The following is a 17686-nucleotide window of genomic DNA, read 5'->3' as shown; positions in this document are numbered from 1 at the left end:
TGTGTGTGTGTGTGTGTGTGTGTGTGTGTGTGTGTGTGTGTGTGTGTGTGTGTGTACGCCATGCTCCTGCTGAGACCCATTCAGGTTCGCTCTCAGAAGCCTTCCCACCAGACTGCTGCCCAAACCCAGTGTTATTTTTCATCTGGGCTGTGATTGGTGGATGTTGGGTCAGACAGAAGCAGAATTGGAGCTCTGATGACCTGCAGCTTCAGCTGTAGTTAGTTAAAGGGACATTATGGAAGTTTGACAGCCAAAACATGTATAGAAATAATAAATGTCTTCTTCATACGTTCTCCTGCAATGCCCTGGTCCTGTAGAACGAGCCCTGGCATTTTTACTGTGATTGCCTGTTTTAGATGCTCGGGTCGAGCAGGCTGCTTCATGCGCGTTCACGCTCAGGCATCGCCCGTAGCATTTGCTATCCGTAGCTTTAGCAGCAGAGAGAGAGGCAGTGCCACTTTGTCGCTGTTCCTAACGCCTAGTGACAAAGCTAGCTACATTTCTGAGGACCCTTAGCTACTTTCTGTAGAACTTTCTTCTAGATATTTCCTGCTAATTAGCAACAAAATAGCCATTTTCACTCCGAACCGTTCTTTGAACGTTGTTTCAGCTGTCATCAAGGATATAAATGTTACAGATACCAAAGATGTCACTGGTGCTTTAGCTTACTTAGTTAGGCGTCGGACTCTCTTGCAGGAGACCCGCGTTCGATTCTGGATGTGAACATAGTTTATTTAGTGTTTATTTTTTACATTAATGGTATTTTTTTTTTCAATAAGATGCCCAAACTTTTATTTGAGAGTCGCCGAACGGCATTGAATTCACAGATAAAAAGATGTGGGTTCAACTTTCATTTTGGAACAATTTTTCAAGCAAGGGAAGGGAATGATCTGAGCATGCAGGAGGACTGACCCATCATAAACCTTTGTCGGCTGTGCTGAAGAGAAAGGTACAGAACCACATTATTTAATTAATTAGCTGTGTGTTCTCCTGTCCTCTGTCCTCCAGGCCACACACACACACACACACGCGCACACACACACACACACACACACAGACACACACGGGACTGTCTCAGCTGTTATTTTCGTTAAGGCGTGTGCACGTACAGCATGCGCGCCTCGTGCACGAGCCTACTACTGAAGCTGCCATTACGCTTTTGGCCTGAGGGGGCGATCGCGAGCATAAAAATTCAAAACTCCGTAAAGTCCCTTTAACAAAATGGATCCCTACACTCCGCAGGTTCTTCCTACCCCGGTTGGCAATAGCAAATCCAGAAACTCATACAAAAGTGGGTGGTCCCAATTATGCTAATGAGCTCAAAGCTGTTTATATATATATATATATATATATATATATATATATATATATATATGTATATATATATATATATATATATATATATATATGTATATATGTATATATATGTATATATATATATATATATATATATATATATATATATATATATATGTATATATATATATGTATATATATATATGTATATATATATATATGTATATATGTATATATATGTATATATATATATGTATATATATATGTATATATATATATATGTATATATATATATATATACATATATATATATATATATACATATATATATATATATATACATATATATATATATACATATATATATGTATATATATATGTATATATATATATACATATATATATGTATATATATATGTATATATATATATATATATATATATATACTGAGAGAGGGAGAGAGAGATAGGATGATTGATCGGTCGGTCGATCCTCCTGGGACCGGTAGAACCTCCGTGCCATCCCGGGTTTTAAACAACGAGTCAAACTAAGGAGTTACTCCAGCATCAGGACGATTTATTCTGGTAAATTAGCGGTAAAATCTTTTCTGGAGTTATATCAACATATACACGCAGAGGTAAATCTGGCAGCACATTACTTTATCTGTAGATTACTGAATTATGTTGGGACACATGATGGAGCTACGACCAGCTGAGAGCTCCCGGTGGAGCACAGAGAGGAAATATTTATGAAACGTAAACAAACGGAACCAATTTTGGTTCTGAAGATGAACAGAACCCTCCTCGATGTCCAAATCGGGTCACGGGTCTTCTGAGTCAGACGGTCTAAAACATGTCTGCACCTCTAGTAGTGATATCCAGCTAGCGGGGTCGAAGTTCGGTTGAACTTCTACGGTAATCCCGTATCCGTTCTTGTCGCCGTTTCCCAGAGAAAAACAAATGTGACCGACTGGCAGAGGCTTCAGGAGCTACATCTGACTGATGACACGTTGTTCTGCTATAACGCTAATGCAGAAACACCGGAGTCGGGGTTGTTTACTATAGATGTTCCAGCTCCTTGTGAAACGTCACCGGCTGTCCAGGGCTTCGACCGGAAGCTAGTCTCTGTTTTTGCCACACCAGTTAGAAACATCAGATTATTTTAAAATTACAGCCGTGAAAAATCCAAAAACCTTGTCATCTTAGGTTTTAACACTTCTTTACGAAATGAAGAAATGTGTTGCCAGCGTATTTCATTATCGATTCTATCGATTCGTTGTTGCAGCCCTAGTCCCCTCGTATTTGATACGGATTTTAAAATACTGGTACAAACACCAAACTATGCAGGTGAAACAAGCTTACTGTGTATCAGCTCCTGTCTTGTGTCAAACGGTGTTTGCCTGGTTCACGTATTCCTTCTAACCAATAGGTGGATGAACTGTCTGTTAGACTGATCGAGGGCTGGCTCTATGGTGGGAGACGATCTCATCAATCATTTCATGTATGCTGATGATCTTTCGTCCCTACGGTGCTGGTTTACCTTTGTCATTTTATTGGTTCCAAAATCTTTTGAACTCAAAATTGGTTTGGTAAGCTCAGTGACCCTTGACCTCCGTACACAGGTGAATCCAGTGATGAGAAAGACTATTTAAGGCGAACAATTGTAAGTGTCCCTCCTCTTTGAATGTTCCCCGAAGAGCAGCAACAAGGGGGTCTAAAAAACTCTCACAAAGATGGTTCACCATCACGGTTTTAGGAGACGGACACAGAAAGCTGTCTCAGAGATCTCCGCCGTCTGTTTCCATGGTTAGCAACCTACTGAGGAAATGGAAGACCACAGGCACCTGGGATAAACAAGAAAAATGGAGAGGGCAGTCAGAGTCAAGCCATAGACCAGCACAAAAGATCTACAACATCATCTTGCTGATGGAGTCACTGTGCATCGTTTAACTATTTGGCGCACTTTACACAAGGAGATGCTGTTTGTGAGAGTGATGCAGAGAAAACAGTTTTTTTACCTGACATGTTTCAGCTTGTAGCTCTAGCCGTCATGAGAGATCACCGGTGATGGTGGCGTCACTTCCTTTTATCCGCGGGCAGCAGAGGACGATGTCGCCCTCTGCTGCCCGCATCCTTCTTGCTGATGACATCGTCCCGTTTGTGATCCAACGTGTATGTTCCATTATCTCTGTTCAGGGTTTTGTGCCCACGCCTCCGTATCTCTATGGCTTCCATGATCCATCGTTTGTATTTTGTTGTGTTTATGATCCGTGTACCGTCCCAGTCCATTACATGGTTTTCTCTTGTGCAGTGGTCTGTTACGGCTGACTTCTTTATTGTACTTTCTGCTTCTTGTTTGGCTGCTCTTGTGTGTCTTCGACTGCATGGTATTTCGTATTCGACTCCACATTTATCTGTTGATATCTTGTATTTTGGGTGCGCTAATTATTTTCTGACTGTCATGTACGGTTGTGTTGGTGTGTTTTGTCATCGTTATCATTTTTTCTATATAGAAGGGTTATTACTGGTTTTGATTCTGGTCTGTCTGTGTTTCTGGTTCTTTTTGTTGGTTTGTTTTTCCTTTATATTGTTGTTTGTAGTTTGTCTTTTCTTATTGCCCTTGTTGGTTAGCTGCAGGTTTTTAATGCATATTGGATGTGTCAATCCTCCAGTTTGCGATCTTGTTCTTCTGGTATTATATTTGCTCTGTACTATAATGTTCTGATAACTGACATTTTATGTATGGTGGGATGTTTTGATGTCCATAATAAATATACAGGGAGTGCAGAATTATTAGGCAAATGAGTATTTTGTCCACATCATCCTCTTCATGCATGTTGTCTTACTCCAGGCTGTATCGGCTCGAAAGCCTACTACCAGTTAAGCATATTAGGTGATGTGCATCTCTGTAATGAGAAGGGGTGTGGCCTAATGACATCAACACCCTATATCAGGTGTGCATAATTAACTTCCTTTCCTTTGGCAAAACGGGTCAAAAGAAGGACTTGACAGGCTCAGAAAAGTCAAAAATAGTGAGATATCTTGCAGAGGGATGCAGCAGTCTTAAAACAGCAAAGCTTCTGAAGCGTGATCATCGAACAATCAAGCGTTTCATTCAAAATAGTCAACAGGGTCGCAAGAAGCATGTGGACAAACCAAGGCGCAAAATAACTGATCATGAAGTGAGAAAAGTCAAGCGTGCAGCTGCCAAGATGCCACTTGCCACCAGTTTGGCCGTATTTCAGAGCTGCAGCATCACTGGAGCGCCCAAAAGCACAAGGTGTGCAATACTCAGAGACATGGCCAAGGTAAGAAAGGCTGAAAGACGACCACCACTGAACAAGACACTCAAGCTGAAACGTCAAGACTGGGCCGAGAAACATCTCCAGACTGATTTTTCTAAGGTTTTATGGACTGATGAAATGAGAGTGAGTGTTGATGGGCCAGATGGATGGGCCCGTGGCTGGACTGGTAAAGGGCAGAGAGCTCCAGTCCGACTCAGACGCCAGCAAGGTGGAGGTGGAGTACTGGTTTGGGCTGGTACCATCAAAGATGAGCTTGTGGGGCTTTTTAGGGTTGAGGATGGAGTCAAGCTCAAATCCCAGTCCTACTGCCAGTTTCTGGAAGACACCTTCTTCAAGCAGTGGTACAGGAAGAAGTCTGCATCCTTCAAGAAAAACATGATGTTCATGCAGGACAATGCTCCATCACACGCGTCCAAGTACTCCACAGCGTGGCTGGCAAGAAAGGGTATAAAAGAAGAAAAACTAATGACATGGCCTCCTTGTTCACCTGATCTGAACCCCATTGAGAACCTGTGGTCCATCATCACATGTGAGATTTACAAGGAGGGAAAACGGTACACCTCTCTGAACCGTGTCTGGGAGGCTGTGGTTGCTGCTGCACGCAATGTTGATGGTGAACAGATCAAAACACCGACAGAGTCCATGGATGGCAGGCTTTTGAGTGTCCTTGCAAAGAAAGGTGGCTATATTGGTCGCTGATTTGTTTTTGAATGTCAGAAATGTATATTTGGGAATGTGGGGATGTTATACTGGTTTCACTGGTAAAAATAAATAATTTAAATAGGTATATATTTGTTTTTTATTAAGTTGCCTAATAATTATGCACAGTAATAGTCACCTACACACATATCCCCCTAAAACAGCTAAAACTACAAACTACTTCCAAAAACATTCAGCTTTGATATGAATGAGTTGTTTGGGTTCATTGAGAACATGGTTGTTGTTCAATAATAAAATTATTCCTCAAAAATACAACTTGCCTAATAATTCTGCACTCCCTGTAATTACCAGAAATTTTTATTGTAACAACCAACGATTTATACAGGAAAACCATGAAGGCTGCACAAACTTTCACATCCCACTGTATCAAACACACGCTGTCACTTTAAATTCTATTTTGTTTCACGTAGTTGTATGGCCTGAAAACTCACCCTTCCAAATAAAATAAATACATTTACACAGTTTTTTTAAGGAAGCCATCTGATTGGGTGGACCAAGCCCCCCCCCCCCCCCCCGACACGCCCCTGCCTATTGGACAACAGGTTAGGCTTGAAGGAGGAAAACTATTCATCAGATATTTAAGACATTTGAAAGATTTTCTAAGTTTCATCTTGTAGCGGGGTAGTCGATCCGTGTCGAGGTTATAGATCACACCTGTCCCAGAAACGGGCTCCTGTGTTCCTCCATCACATCCTGCCTCCTACACCACCACTTTCTACCATGAACGGAATGCGACCTACATAATGAATAATGTGTGTGTGTGTGTGTGTGTGTGTGTGTGTGTGTGTGTGACAGGACGCAGCCCAGCTGAAGCCTAAAGTCTCAGTGAGTTCATCCTCTTCTGACTCATCTAATGCCTCCATGCCAGCAGAAGCTCACAGCTCTCCTCCTCATCCACAGGTAAGACCAGAACCTTTAGAGAACCACTGCAGCCTGGCGTCAGACACTCAACCCTGTGTGTGTGTGTGTGTGTGCGCACTCAGGTGGAGCCAGCCACCGCTTCAGACAGCTTGGGTCTGAGCATGTCGCTGGCCCAAGCCAAGGAGCGAGCCCATCAGAAGCGAGCTGCTAAGAAAGCGCCCCCCATGGACTGGAGCAAGAGGAACGAACTGTTTGGCAACTTATAGAAGTCCAGCATCAACCTGCTGCTGCCCCCTGCTGGAGGACCCAGAACCTTGCTGGTCCCACAGGGCGTTCTAGGCCCATGTCTAACAGTATTATCAGATCATTCTGTTGTTTTAATTCTCCTCCTCCCTTCCTGATTAATGACTGCTGGAATGCCAGCTTCCTGTTCATGCAGGAATTCCAGGTATTTTCAGATTAAATCATCTGAAGTGGAACATTTAGAAACTAAGTCTGATAAGTAGAAAAGATCCATGGCGTGTGGGATGGCCTGATGTCCTCCCGGCTCTGATTCCAACACACCTGATTGTTCCTGTTGCTTTTGGTGAATCTGTACATAAACGCTGTTTTAGACTAAATGAGAAGAACCTGGATCTACTGGATTCTGTCGATTCTGTTTGATTTTTTAAAGCTTTCCCAGTTGGTCCACACCGGATTTCCAGAGTCTGGTTTGTAATTCTGTCGTTTTGAGCCTGTTGTAGCCAAATACAGAGTTTGGACCAAACAGAACCAAGTGTGTGTTTTAATGTCCCCAGCAGTGGTCCAGCCATAGCTGGTATGTTCTGCTGTAACTGGAAGCATCCACAGAAACACCATCACGTCACTTTAATCACTTTAAGGTTTTAAAGACAAATACAGAAAAATACAACACAAACATCTGGAGTCCCACAAGGAGGACGCTCCTTTAGCAGTCTCCGAAAGAAAAAGTTCCAACAAACAAAAGGTTTACACATTAGCAGCTACGTCCCTACCAACATAACACGGCGCTCTCTCGGTGAGCTTCAGCGGGTGGTCACCGGAAACGGGTTTCCAACGGTCTGGAAGGACTACCTCTGGAAGCTCATCAAGAGTGTGCAGAGCAGTAATCAGAACATAGAGCGGCTCTTTCAGAGAAAACACACGTTTTCAGTTATTTCACCTTTTCTGGTCAAGTCCAGAACTCCTCATGTGTTCATTCATAGTGTTGATGCCTTCAGTGAGAATCTCCCAAAGTAAATGGTCATGAACATAAAGATGGTGTGTCCAAACTCTTGGCCTGTACTACACACACACACTCCATATCATGTAAACCATACATAGCACAAACCTACACACTGCAAATGCTAATATTTAAATGCATTTAAAGAATAAATATTTTACGTATGAGATTGTAAATAAAGGGTTACTCACGTGTGTTTATTTCTTAAACATCTGAGCAAACTGTTCCATACCTGTGCTGTCAAAGTCCAGTAACCCATGAATAATTTGGTTTTAATGGAGAGCACAGTTAGTGCATTTAACCTTTTGTTGTCCCATTGTGTTCTGTGCAGGCGCCCACGTAACGCCCCGTAATCCGTTAGAGTGCTGAAAAGTTCCTTAAACAGCCTGAATAGCTTCCAGTAACATGGCGGCTTCTGTCCTCTTCTTCTTACCTGTGTATTACGGTGGCTGGGAAATGATACTTGAAGTGTCTTACTGCCACCTAGCGATACAGAGTGTGGATTAGTGCCACAGCACACTTACTGTCCAACAACAGAAACGTGAAGCCAAGTGTGCTGTTCTCATCATTTGATTGGGCCGGAGTGTTCGGGCCCTACAGCTTTCTGCTGAGAGTCAGCTGCACATGTGCACAATTTCAGAATCGTCCATGTTTAAAATGGAAGCTCAATGTCCAGCCTGGCCTGGCCCTACTTGCCCCTAATGCAGAGGCATCACTGCCCATCAATAGTAATGAAACTAATGCTTTGATCTCTATTGCGTTACACCAAACCCCACATCCGTTCACCATCGAGCTACGTCAGACCCAAAGTGGGTTCACCATCGCGCTACATAAACTAGGGGTTGTATGAACTAGTCGACTTCACAGCTCTATAGTGACTTTTTATGCCTGTCATCGACTAGTCGCTGTCACGTGATAATGACAAGATGCAGTCCTCGGAAAAGACAGCAGGTGACGAGCCCCTACGCGTCGGGAGGCAACGCGCTGTGCCAGAGCGTCGGTACCGACACCCGCCGTAAAACGAACATTTAACCAATCATTTAACCCTTTACCCTCTTGCAATGTAACCTTCCCCTCACCCCCATCCTAACCTTAACCAGCGTGTGCATGCAAAGCTCTGATTGTTGACGCACTCCAGACATCTACGTCCTGAGCACGGCCACAGTAACATTATCAAATCAGGTGTCGCCACCTCAAAAACTAATTTAACACGCGATCGTTCATGTCGGCTCATTTCCTTTTATGTTTTCTGTCTTTTATTTGTGCCTGATGCATGTCGCTGCTGTGGAGCGGGGAGCATCGCCTGTTTTGTCCTCCGGTGATGCACTGTGGCCGGCGCGTAGCGCACACTCCGCTGTTTTTGCGGTCGGTAGATCTTTTAGAACTGCAGTTCAAAGGTAACTCATGAGGTGAATATATATGAACCCAGGTAGCAGTTTCTCTTTAGGACTGAGAGGAGATGCAGGAAGATAATAAACAGACAGGACAGAAAAATAGTCAAATAAAAACAAACTAGTTTTTGTACCTGCTGGTTGCAACAAACAGACACCACTGAATGTCATCAGAAGTGAGGAACAGGAAATGAAATAATTATTTTAATGTTTAGAGCAGCAGGAACTCTGAGAGGCTGCAGGCGCATCAGTGAGTTTGCGGCCGCGGCGCAGGGGGAGGGGGGAGAGGGCTGAAGCAGGGGGAGGGGGGAGAGGGCTGAAGCAGGGGGAGGGGGGAGAGGGCTGAAGCAGGGGGAGGGGGGAGAGGGCTGAAGCAGAAACTACCGTTGTTAAAAGAAATGTGTTTAACTTTGAAAATGTTAATTTTAATTTTAATTGCCAAAAACTCCAGCGAACCAACTGACCCCCTCGCCGCTGCTCCAGGTGTATGACATCATCAACGACTAGTCGAAGTCGACTCGATTTTCATTACTTGACTGTCGACTTTAAAAAAAATTAAGTCATGCAACCCCTAAAATAAACCGCCTGTCAGTCAAACAGACACGCCTCTAATTATTCATATTTTCTAGCTCAGCGGCACCCCCTCAGAGTTGCCATGATGTTAAACTTGAACTATTAAACCTAAATGATTTTTTGTACTAGGCTGTAAACATGTTTATTTCTGCTGCGAAGTTCGCATTTTTAAACATGGGAGTCAATGGGAACTTGCTCTGTTTTGGAACCTGCCCCTAGTGGATGAGGGAGGAACTGAAATTTTTGTCACTTCAGCATTGGATTCACTTTCGGCAGCCGGAGTTTCCACCTTGGTTCTCGCCAACCACCTCTTCCTCTGGGTCTACCTGGAGCATACCATCAGTCCAACATGGCGTCCAGCTGGTCAGCCAGCTCATCAAACATGTTCCCAATGTCATCCAGAATATTCCCGGCTGCTTTTGATGGGCCTGGAATGCTGAAAACAGGACACAGTAGATACAAAGTTGGATTAAAATAAAATCTCTACTAGTCTCTGACAACAAGACGCTTATTCTATAGAACAGCCTCCAGTCTGAAGATAAATGTGGATGCCGGATGAGGACAGATAAATGTCAGGATGAAGGCTGCTCTAAAATCTGATTTTATTTCTAAAAATTACTCAGATAGAAATACTTCAAAGATCTATTCACAAAGATGACTCAAAAACCAGAACCGATGTAGTCCGGAACCGCCATCATTCCCAGCCTACATGGACTAGGTCGTCTGGGTCCAACCTCAGAGTTGTCATCATCCAACTGGAAAGCTGTCCTCATCAAACCTGTAGGTCCTCATCCAGCCAGAGAGCTGTCGTCATCCAACATGTCCAAACTGAGAGGCGTCATCATTCAACCTGAGATCTGCCCTCATCCAACCTATCCTCATCCAACCTGTCCTCATCCAACCTGTCCTCATCCAATCAGTAGGCTGTCATCATGCAACCTGAGAGCTGTCCTCATCCAACCTGTTACCTGTCGTCATCCAACTTGAGAGCTGTCCTCATAAAACTTGTTAGCTGTCCTTATTTGACCTGTTGGCTGTCATCCAACATGTCTTCATTCAACCTGATAGCTGTAACACAAAATCTTGAAGAGAAATCACTTCCTCCATTTGCCAGTCAGCCGAATGGTTCCAGCGGCATAGAGAATCATCCTGTTTCAAGGCTCAATAACCTGTTTGCTAAGCCTGCAAACAACTCTGTCAGATGCAAACTTCAGCTGACCGCCAGCAGGTTGCATCTCATCGGCCAGCCGTGCAAATTCAAAGGAAGCTGTGACCTTTGACATTCCAGAGGTCAACCCCTCTCAGCAGCCTGGCTGAAACGACATCCTGCCAGCTGGACCGACTGAGAACTCCCATCACGAGGGTGATCATAGTCTCTCAGCAGGCGTTGGATGGTGTTATTTATTATTATGATATCTTGTTAAACCTCTTTAAACAATCAGCCAGATTCATTTCATAACCCAGACATCACACCTTTCTGAGTTACTTAGGTAGGCTCTTCAAACATACAAGGTCACGTTTCATCTTAGTTCATTCATCGTCTCACTTGATATCACTTTGAATCATCATTTATAATCAACTATCATTATAGTAGTACAAATATAATAATACATAGATTTCTATTAACTACACTTTTGCCTCTGTGTCAAAAGTATTATAAAGTGTTGTTTCCCTAGCCGTACCCACAGTACCTAGTTTAATCCTCAATCGAATATTAAAGTTTCAATATCGATAATCCATATTTTTATGGAATATTACATTAGATTGAATACCTTTATATTTGATTGACAATTTATTAAAAGTAACCACTTACAAAACGTTACCAATGCCACGTCAAAGACCAGGAACCATAATAATCCAGGATAATCCAGGAGAGAAGAAGATGCCAGTAGATGGCATTCCTGGTCCATCTGATGGAGCTCTGTCTGTGCCCCAGACAAGCTGGTTCCCAAAGTCAGAGACTCTCTTGGTCAGCTTGCTTCCCACACCAAATCCTCTGTCAGGTCTGTGACCTTTGACCCAGCTCTCACCCTGGATTCTCATGTCAGTTCTCTTGTTGGCTCTTCCTTCTTCCATCTCAGGAACGTTGCTAAACTGAGTCCCATTCTGTCTCGCTCTGAACTTGAGACAGTTCTCCACACCTTCATCTCCTCACGCTTAGACTACTGTAACTCTCTTTTCACGTGTCTGAGCAGAACCTCCCTGAACCGTCTACAGGTGGTTCAGAACGCCTGTGCTCGGCTTCTGACCAAGTCCTCCAAACACACCCACACCACCCCGCTTCTCCTCCAGCTTCACTGGCTGCCAGTCAACTTCAGGGTTCATTTCAAGATCCTGGTTCTGGTCTATAGGGCCTTACATGGACAAGCACCATCTTACATTGGTGATCTTCTTAAGCCTGGTTCATGCTTCTCCGTCAGCTCCGCAAGGGACAGACACGCACGGATTGACGGAAGCGTTTTGCGCTTTTACTTCTCCGTCTCCTGGAGAGTGTTGCAAAGCAATTGCCCACCAGGACACCAGAGGGCGTAGCGCTGTTCTGTGGTATCCTGTCATGTATTGGTCCACGATCGTGTGTTTATATTGTGTTTTTTGTGTATATAAGAGACTTTTAACACGGACGTATTTGTCTCTCATTCTCCCACCGCTTCATGCGCTCCCCACCTCTAAACCCACGTTTCCTGTCATTTCCGTCCACAAATAAAACGCTTGCGGCACATCTTTTCACTCCTCCAGTCACGGGAGAATTAAACGTTCATATTTTTAGAGTTTTTTTCGCGAGGTATTCTTCAAGCTTCTCCGTGTCTGCCGCTAGTTATCCTCGGCTCTCTTTGCAATGGCGGCGCTGTAAACAACAGCGGCGTCCTGACCAATCACAAGCTTGTGTAATCTGTCTCGTTCGACGGATGTTTAAAAAAGTGGTCTCGACTCCGTACGTACTTGCGTGCCTGCCGGAGCCCTACGCAAGGACGGATAATGGCGTTGCGTGTCTCCGCACTGACGCAGACGGAGAAGCATAAATCAGGCTTTAGTCCCTACACCCCCAGCAGGTCCCTGAGGTCCAGTGATCAAAGCCTACTGGTTGTGCAGCACCAGGCTAAAGGTCAAAGGTGACAGATCATCTGCTGCTGTGGCCCCAGACTCTGGACCTCTCTCCCCCTGAGCCTGAGATCAGTGGACTCAGTGGTCTCCTTTAAACTCACCTGTTCAGGCTTTGGTGGGACCTTCACCACCCTCTCTTTATTCTGCTCTCCCCACCTACTTCACCTTCCTCAGGATCCACTGATTTCCCTCTTTCCTGTTCACTCTCTCTCTCCCTTTCCTTACATTATTGTTTTCATCACAAACCTAAGTCTGACTGGACTGTGAAATAAAGTTGTAGTACCAGGCCTTATCACCCACGTGAAGTTCAGCGTGAGTAAGCCTTCCTGCGCTCAGCTGTTTCCCCCAGATTCCTCTGTGCAAACGCTGCAGGAAGATGGTCCTTCAAGTTCTGCAAGTGCTGGTTGTTAGTGCAAGCCAAAGCAGCACTGGTCTCAAGGTCGAGTGGTAGGGGCATCTGTCTCCCCGTCATCATCTCAAATGAGGAGACGACTGTAGACTCGTGAGGAGTGGCCCCAACAGCCATCAGGACCAACTGAAGCTTCACATCCCAGTTTCTGTAATTAGCCGACATGTATTTCTTCAAAACATGGACAACCGTTCAGTTCATCCTTTCAACCGGACCAGAAGACCGGGGCCGGTAACCAATGTGGAAATTGGCTTTCACCTCTAACATCTGCCGAAGGTGTTCCATTACCTCAGAGGTGAAGCGAGTGGAGAGAGGCGCAGAAGGGGACGACGGAGTCCTTCTATTCCGTGAGTTTGTCTCACTTTAAAAGTGTGACTGAGTGAAGGATCTGTGGGATTCTAGACCCTACACAGGCACAAGATAGTCCTAAAGGAAGTTAGGTGACGGATCCCTGGAATTATCCGTGGCAAAAAATGGGACTTTAAACTGTGTGACTGTACGAGCATGCTACTAGGTGACACAGTATCCTATAAAACAGTGAGAATAATACTGAGCGACCCTTGCAGATGCAAAGGTAAGAGTTCTCCACCTGAATAAGGTACAAGTGAAAACTACCACAACGGAACTTGGCTCAATCTCACTGAAAACCAGTGTTTTAGAACCCCCATGGGTTAACCCCACACTGGTCTGAGACTTTAAAATGCTTTCAGAACAAAACACCAACATTTTTATGGCAGAAGCCTGTGTAGCTATTGTAATTACAATAATCCTCATAAGCCTGGAATACGCGGGATACATGACAGATTAAGAAACAGGCATAGACTCTAGATGATTTCAGCCGTCGGAGCAAAATTAAGCATCAACGAGGTTTCACAAGACACCCCTGAAGTTCTTTTAAGAGAAATTTACAAACTTCCCGTTTCACACAACAATTCAGCAGAACTTTTAATATGGCAACGTAGATTTTTCCCCCCAAATCCCTTTGAAGCAGGCGTAATGATTTCTCGTATGTTGCAAGATTATTTTCTGGCATGAAATTAAAACGACGTTTATCTAATAAATCTGTAAACTAAAAGGTGAAATAGAAAACATGGGAAAAGGTTCTAGTAAGCTCGAGAAATAGAAGAAACAGAAACTTAAGTCATGTGTGACCAGCCTTGGGGTTAAACTGGATGCTGACTTATCAATGAGTGCACATGTTAATGCCACTGTTCGATCCTGCTTCTTCCAGCTTCGTCGCCTTGCCCGACTAAGCCCATTCTTAAGAGGCCACACTTAGAATCAGTGATTCGTGCATTTATCACTTCCAGACTCAATTTTTCCAACTCGGTTCTAATTGGTGTAAACGAATCTGTCCTAAATCATCTGCAGAAAGTCCAGAATGCTGCAGCCAGATTTCTCTCCAATGCTAATAGACGCTGCCACATCACTCCCGTTCTGGCGGATCTACACTGGATTCCTGAGCAATTTCGAATTCAACTCAAAGTTCTAACTTTTACTTACAAAGCCCTGAATGGTCTAGCCCCCTTATACCTCTCAGAGCTGCTAACCCCCTTCATCCCTTTTTTCCTTTTTGTGTGTGGAATAAACTTTTCCCTCCTGCGGAAAGGAATTAAGAGTAATTAGTGGGGGCCTCCTTTCCTTCTCTGGCACAGCACAAGGTGAGTTTGCTGGTTGCTTCATTCCATCCCAGGTTGTGTACATCAGCGTTCATTTGATCAGAGGGGAAGCTGACGAGGGTTTGTTCTGAACGTGATGAGCTCATGGAGTGTGGTCTGATGCAGCACGAGTCTTCCTACAGCAAAATAAAGGTGCTTTTACCAGAATTATAGGTTGCACAAGGTAAAATATCTCTCCACAGAGAAAGGGTGTTCCGTCAGGAGGGGTCTGAGGTCAAGCCCACCATATGGTACCGTAAGCCAAGGCCTTGAGATTTAACGCCTAGAATTAGCCCGTTTAATTATAGATCCACTAGGATAAATACAATAAAGTTTATCTCTCACCAAATACAATATTTACTAAGACATCACAATATAACTATAGACACATTACTTGTCTTTGTGTGTGTGTGTGTGTGTGTGTGTGTGTGTGTTTTCTGTCTTCTCCATCCCCAGTGAGTTGTGTCGCTGCATGATTGTTTAGTATGAGGATTGCTGTGAAGACTCTGACACTAGTCAGTGACTCGATGCGACCTGCTGGGTTCCTTATATAGGAAATGTTTTATTGATTGGCTTAATGACCAGGGGCCTCATTTATCAAGCTAGCTTACCCACAAAACAGGGTCGGAAAACTGCGTAAGCAACTTTCCACACAAACTTCGGGATTTATGAAAGAAAACTTAGCGGAAAAATGTGCGCAACTTTAAGTTGACTCAGGACCTGGCTTACACACATGTTGGACATGGAGAGCACCTGCAGTGCTGCTGCTGAGAAGATAAAACTATGAAATCCTGCAGCATTATCACTTGTACTGCTTCCTTTTCACACAGAACAAGTAACCACACACACACACACACACACGCACACACACACACACACACACACACACACGCGCGCGCACACACACGCACACACACACACACACACACACACACACACACACACACACAGCCTGAAGGCAGAATACAGAATGCAGAATATCAGCAGGGGGACAGATTGAGACAGAACGTCATGCGTCTGTGACAGTGTGTGTCCTGTCACTGTGACCCGATTGATCATGCGCCCTGGCTACTTGTACAGGGGAGATCTCTGTTTGGCTGACTGGTTAGTGCGCGTGACTTTCACCCAGGAGTCTGGGGATTGAATCCCTATTGGACCATTTTTTTATATCCGCCACAGATCTCTCTGAAGAAGTCAGCATTGACGGCTTCAGCAACGCTGTGCCACTCCGTGGATTTTCTCTTATTTGTTTTGCAAAAGCACTTCCTTTCATTTCTCTACCTCACCCACAGGTACCTCAACTTCTGCTTCTGTGAAATTACGCTTCCTTGATCGGCCTTGATCTGCGGTCACCATGTCATTGGCGGAGTGCTGCAACAGCCGGCTTATGTATATGCATGAGATCCACAAGGCACTTTGCATTGAGTATTTATGGCAGTAAGTGGGCGTGGTGAGGGCGGGATGTGGCTAAAAAGCAGCTGAGAACCTTTCTAGATAGTTTCTGATTTATGAAGCGGAGACTGCGTGCAGCTGTGCGTCGTCCATGTTTGATAGATCACACACCTGCTTGGCGTAAGTACATTTTAAGTACGGTTTTAGCAAGGATTCAACGCCATGTTTGATAAATGAGACCCCTGACCTGTACTGGAGTGTTTACTGTGTGAAGGTCCTTGAGACGACTCTTGTCGTGATTTGGCGCTTTATAAGTAAACTTGAATTGAATTTTAATTTGCACGGCTGGCCCATGAGATACAACCTGCTGGCGGTCAGCTGAAGTTTGCATCTGACGGAGTTGTTTGTAGGCTTAGCAAATATATTATTTAGCCTTGAAAAGGATGGTTTTTAATGCCGCTGGAACTGTTTGGCCAAACTGGCACAGCTTGCTGGAACTGGCAAACTGAGGAAGTGATGTCTCTTTTAAGATTTCGTGTTTATAATTTTTCGACAAATCAGAAGCCGGACGGTGAAGTGGGCGGTTACCAAAGAGTTCTCACATGCCACTCAGACGCTTCGGAGAGCTTATTTAACTTAATGTGAAGTGAATATGTTTAACATTCGTTAGTTAATATTAATGTGTGAATATACTGACAATAAATCATTGTTAAATCATCAAGTAGACTCATCTGGTGCATCTACGATCTGGAGTAAGAACTAACAATGATGTTGATTCATTCATTATTGCAAAGCAGTCGAGACATTATTAAATCGTTTTAGATGAAAACATGAATCGTAGATAAAACAGAACATGATTGTAAATTACTTGTAAAGCTAGGAAATGGTTCTTGAGACCAAATAAGACCTTGTGCTTCTGCAGGCAACAAAGCAGGACAGAGCTTGTTGTGACGGTGAACAGGAGATCGCTTTGATGTGAAGAACAGCACACGCGTGTTTCAGGCAGATGAAAACGGGCCGGACACTTAATGTGTGGTGACCTCTGCCCACTGGTAGGGACCAATAATCTTTGCATTACATGGCCTTCTCCTACGCCGCATCATCCGGCCTGTTGGCTGTCCTCATCTAACCTGTCTTCGTCCAGCCTGTTAGCTGGACGACGCTAACAACTGACCATGCTCTAATTATTTAAGCACAGGCATCAAGATGCTGTGAATCTTCGGGTATCAGAGGTTCAGAACCAGGAAATCATACAAAGGAAAAGAGCAGCCAGTCACCAACATCTAAATTCAAACAGTAGAACATGTTTCATCTTCCAGTTTCATAATTAAAGTCCAGTTTAAAATAGACAGGACCTTGGAACACCAATGCCATAAAATAGGTCCTTCTGAAGCTCAGACCTGCGTTATGGACAATGAACACATGGAGCTCGTAGGAGGGACTGTCCACCCTGATTGGACAAGGGACAGTTCTTACCTGTCAACGTGATTTCCTTGTGACAGCTTGTCTTCCGCCTCCTTGAGAGCAGCCTCCAGAGATGAACTTGTTTGCTCCAGTCTCTTCTGAGCCAAGACCTCCAGAACCACCATACCAGTTTGGGCTGGTTTCCCTGGGGATGAGGATGAGTTTAGGGAGCTGGATCATCATTTCAGGGCTAATCAAGTTCTAAAAGACACACTCTGAACCCGTGTTCCTATCCCTGATGTAACCACTGAGACATTAGATGTTGAACATCAGTCC

General features: G+C 44.2%; 2 protein-coding genes across 2 annotated transcripts in view; one reads left to right on the top strand and one right to left on the bottom strand.

The window, feature by feature from the left end:
• LOC107395593 (Na(+)/H(+) exchange regulatory cofactor NHE-RF1) overlaps positions 1-6952 on the top strand; it is a 54211-nt gene extending 47259 nt beyond the window's left edge. Inside the window, exons 5-6 of the mRNA XM_015975003.3 lie at positions 6116-6220; positions 6304-6952. Coding sequence (XP_015830489.1) covers positions 6116-6220; positions 6304-6447 — 249 coding nt within the window. The 3' untranslated portion in view covers positions 6448-6952. The remainder of the gene's footprint in view (positions 1-6115; positions 6221-6303) is intronic.
• A 157-nt stretch (positions 6953-7109) lies between these two features.
• Positions 7110-17686, bottom strand: part of LOC107376744 (caskin-2) — a 175390-nt gene continuing 164813 nt past the window's right edge. Inside the window, exons 20-22 of the mRNA XM_070545349.1 lie at positions 17423-17555; positions 9723-9821; positions 7110-7904 (exon numbers count right to left, since the gene is read on the bottom strand). Coding sequence (XP_070401450.1) covers positions 9725-9821; positions 17423-17555 — 230 coding nt within the window. The 3' untranslated portion in view covers positions 7110-7904; positions 9723-9724. The remainder of the gene's footprint in view (positions 7905-9722; positions 9822-17422; positions 17556-17686) is intronic.

Source organism: Nothobranchius furzeri, chromosome 16, assembly GCF_043380555.1.
Source record: "Nothobranchius furzeri strain GRZ-AD chromosome 16, NfurGRZ-RIMD1, whole genome shotgun sequence".
In the NCBI taxonomy this organism is placed as follows: domain Eukaryota; kingdom Metazoa; phylum Chordata; class Actinopteri; order Cyprinodontiformes; family Nothobranchiidae; genus Nothobranchius; species Nothobranchius furzeri.
Note: the sequence above shows the minus strand (reverse complement) of the source record. Positions and strands in the feature narration are given on the sequence as shown.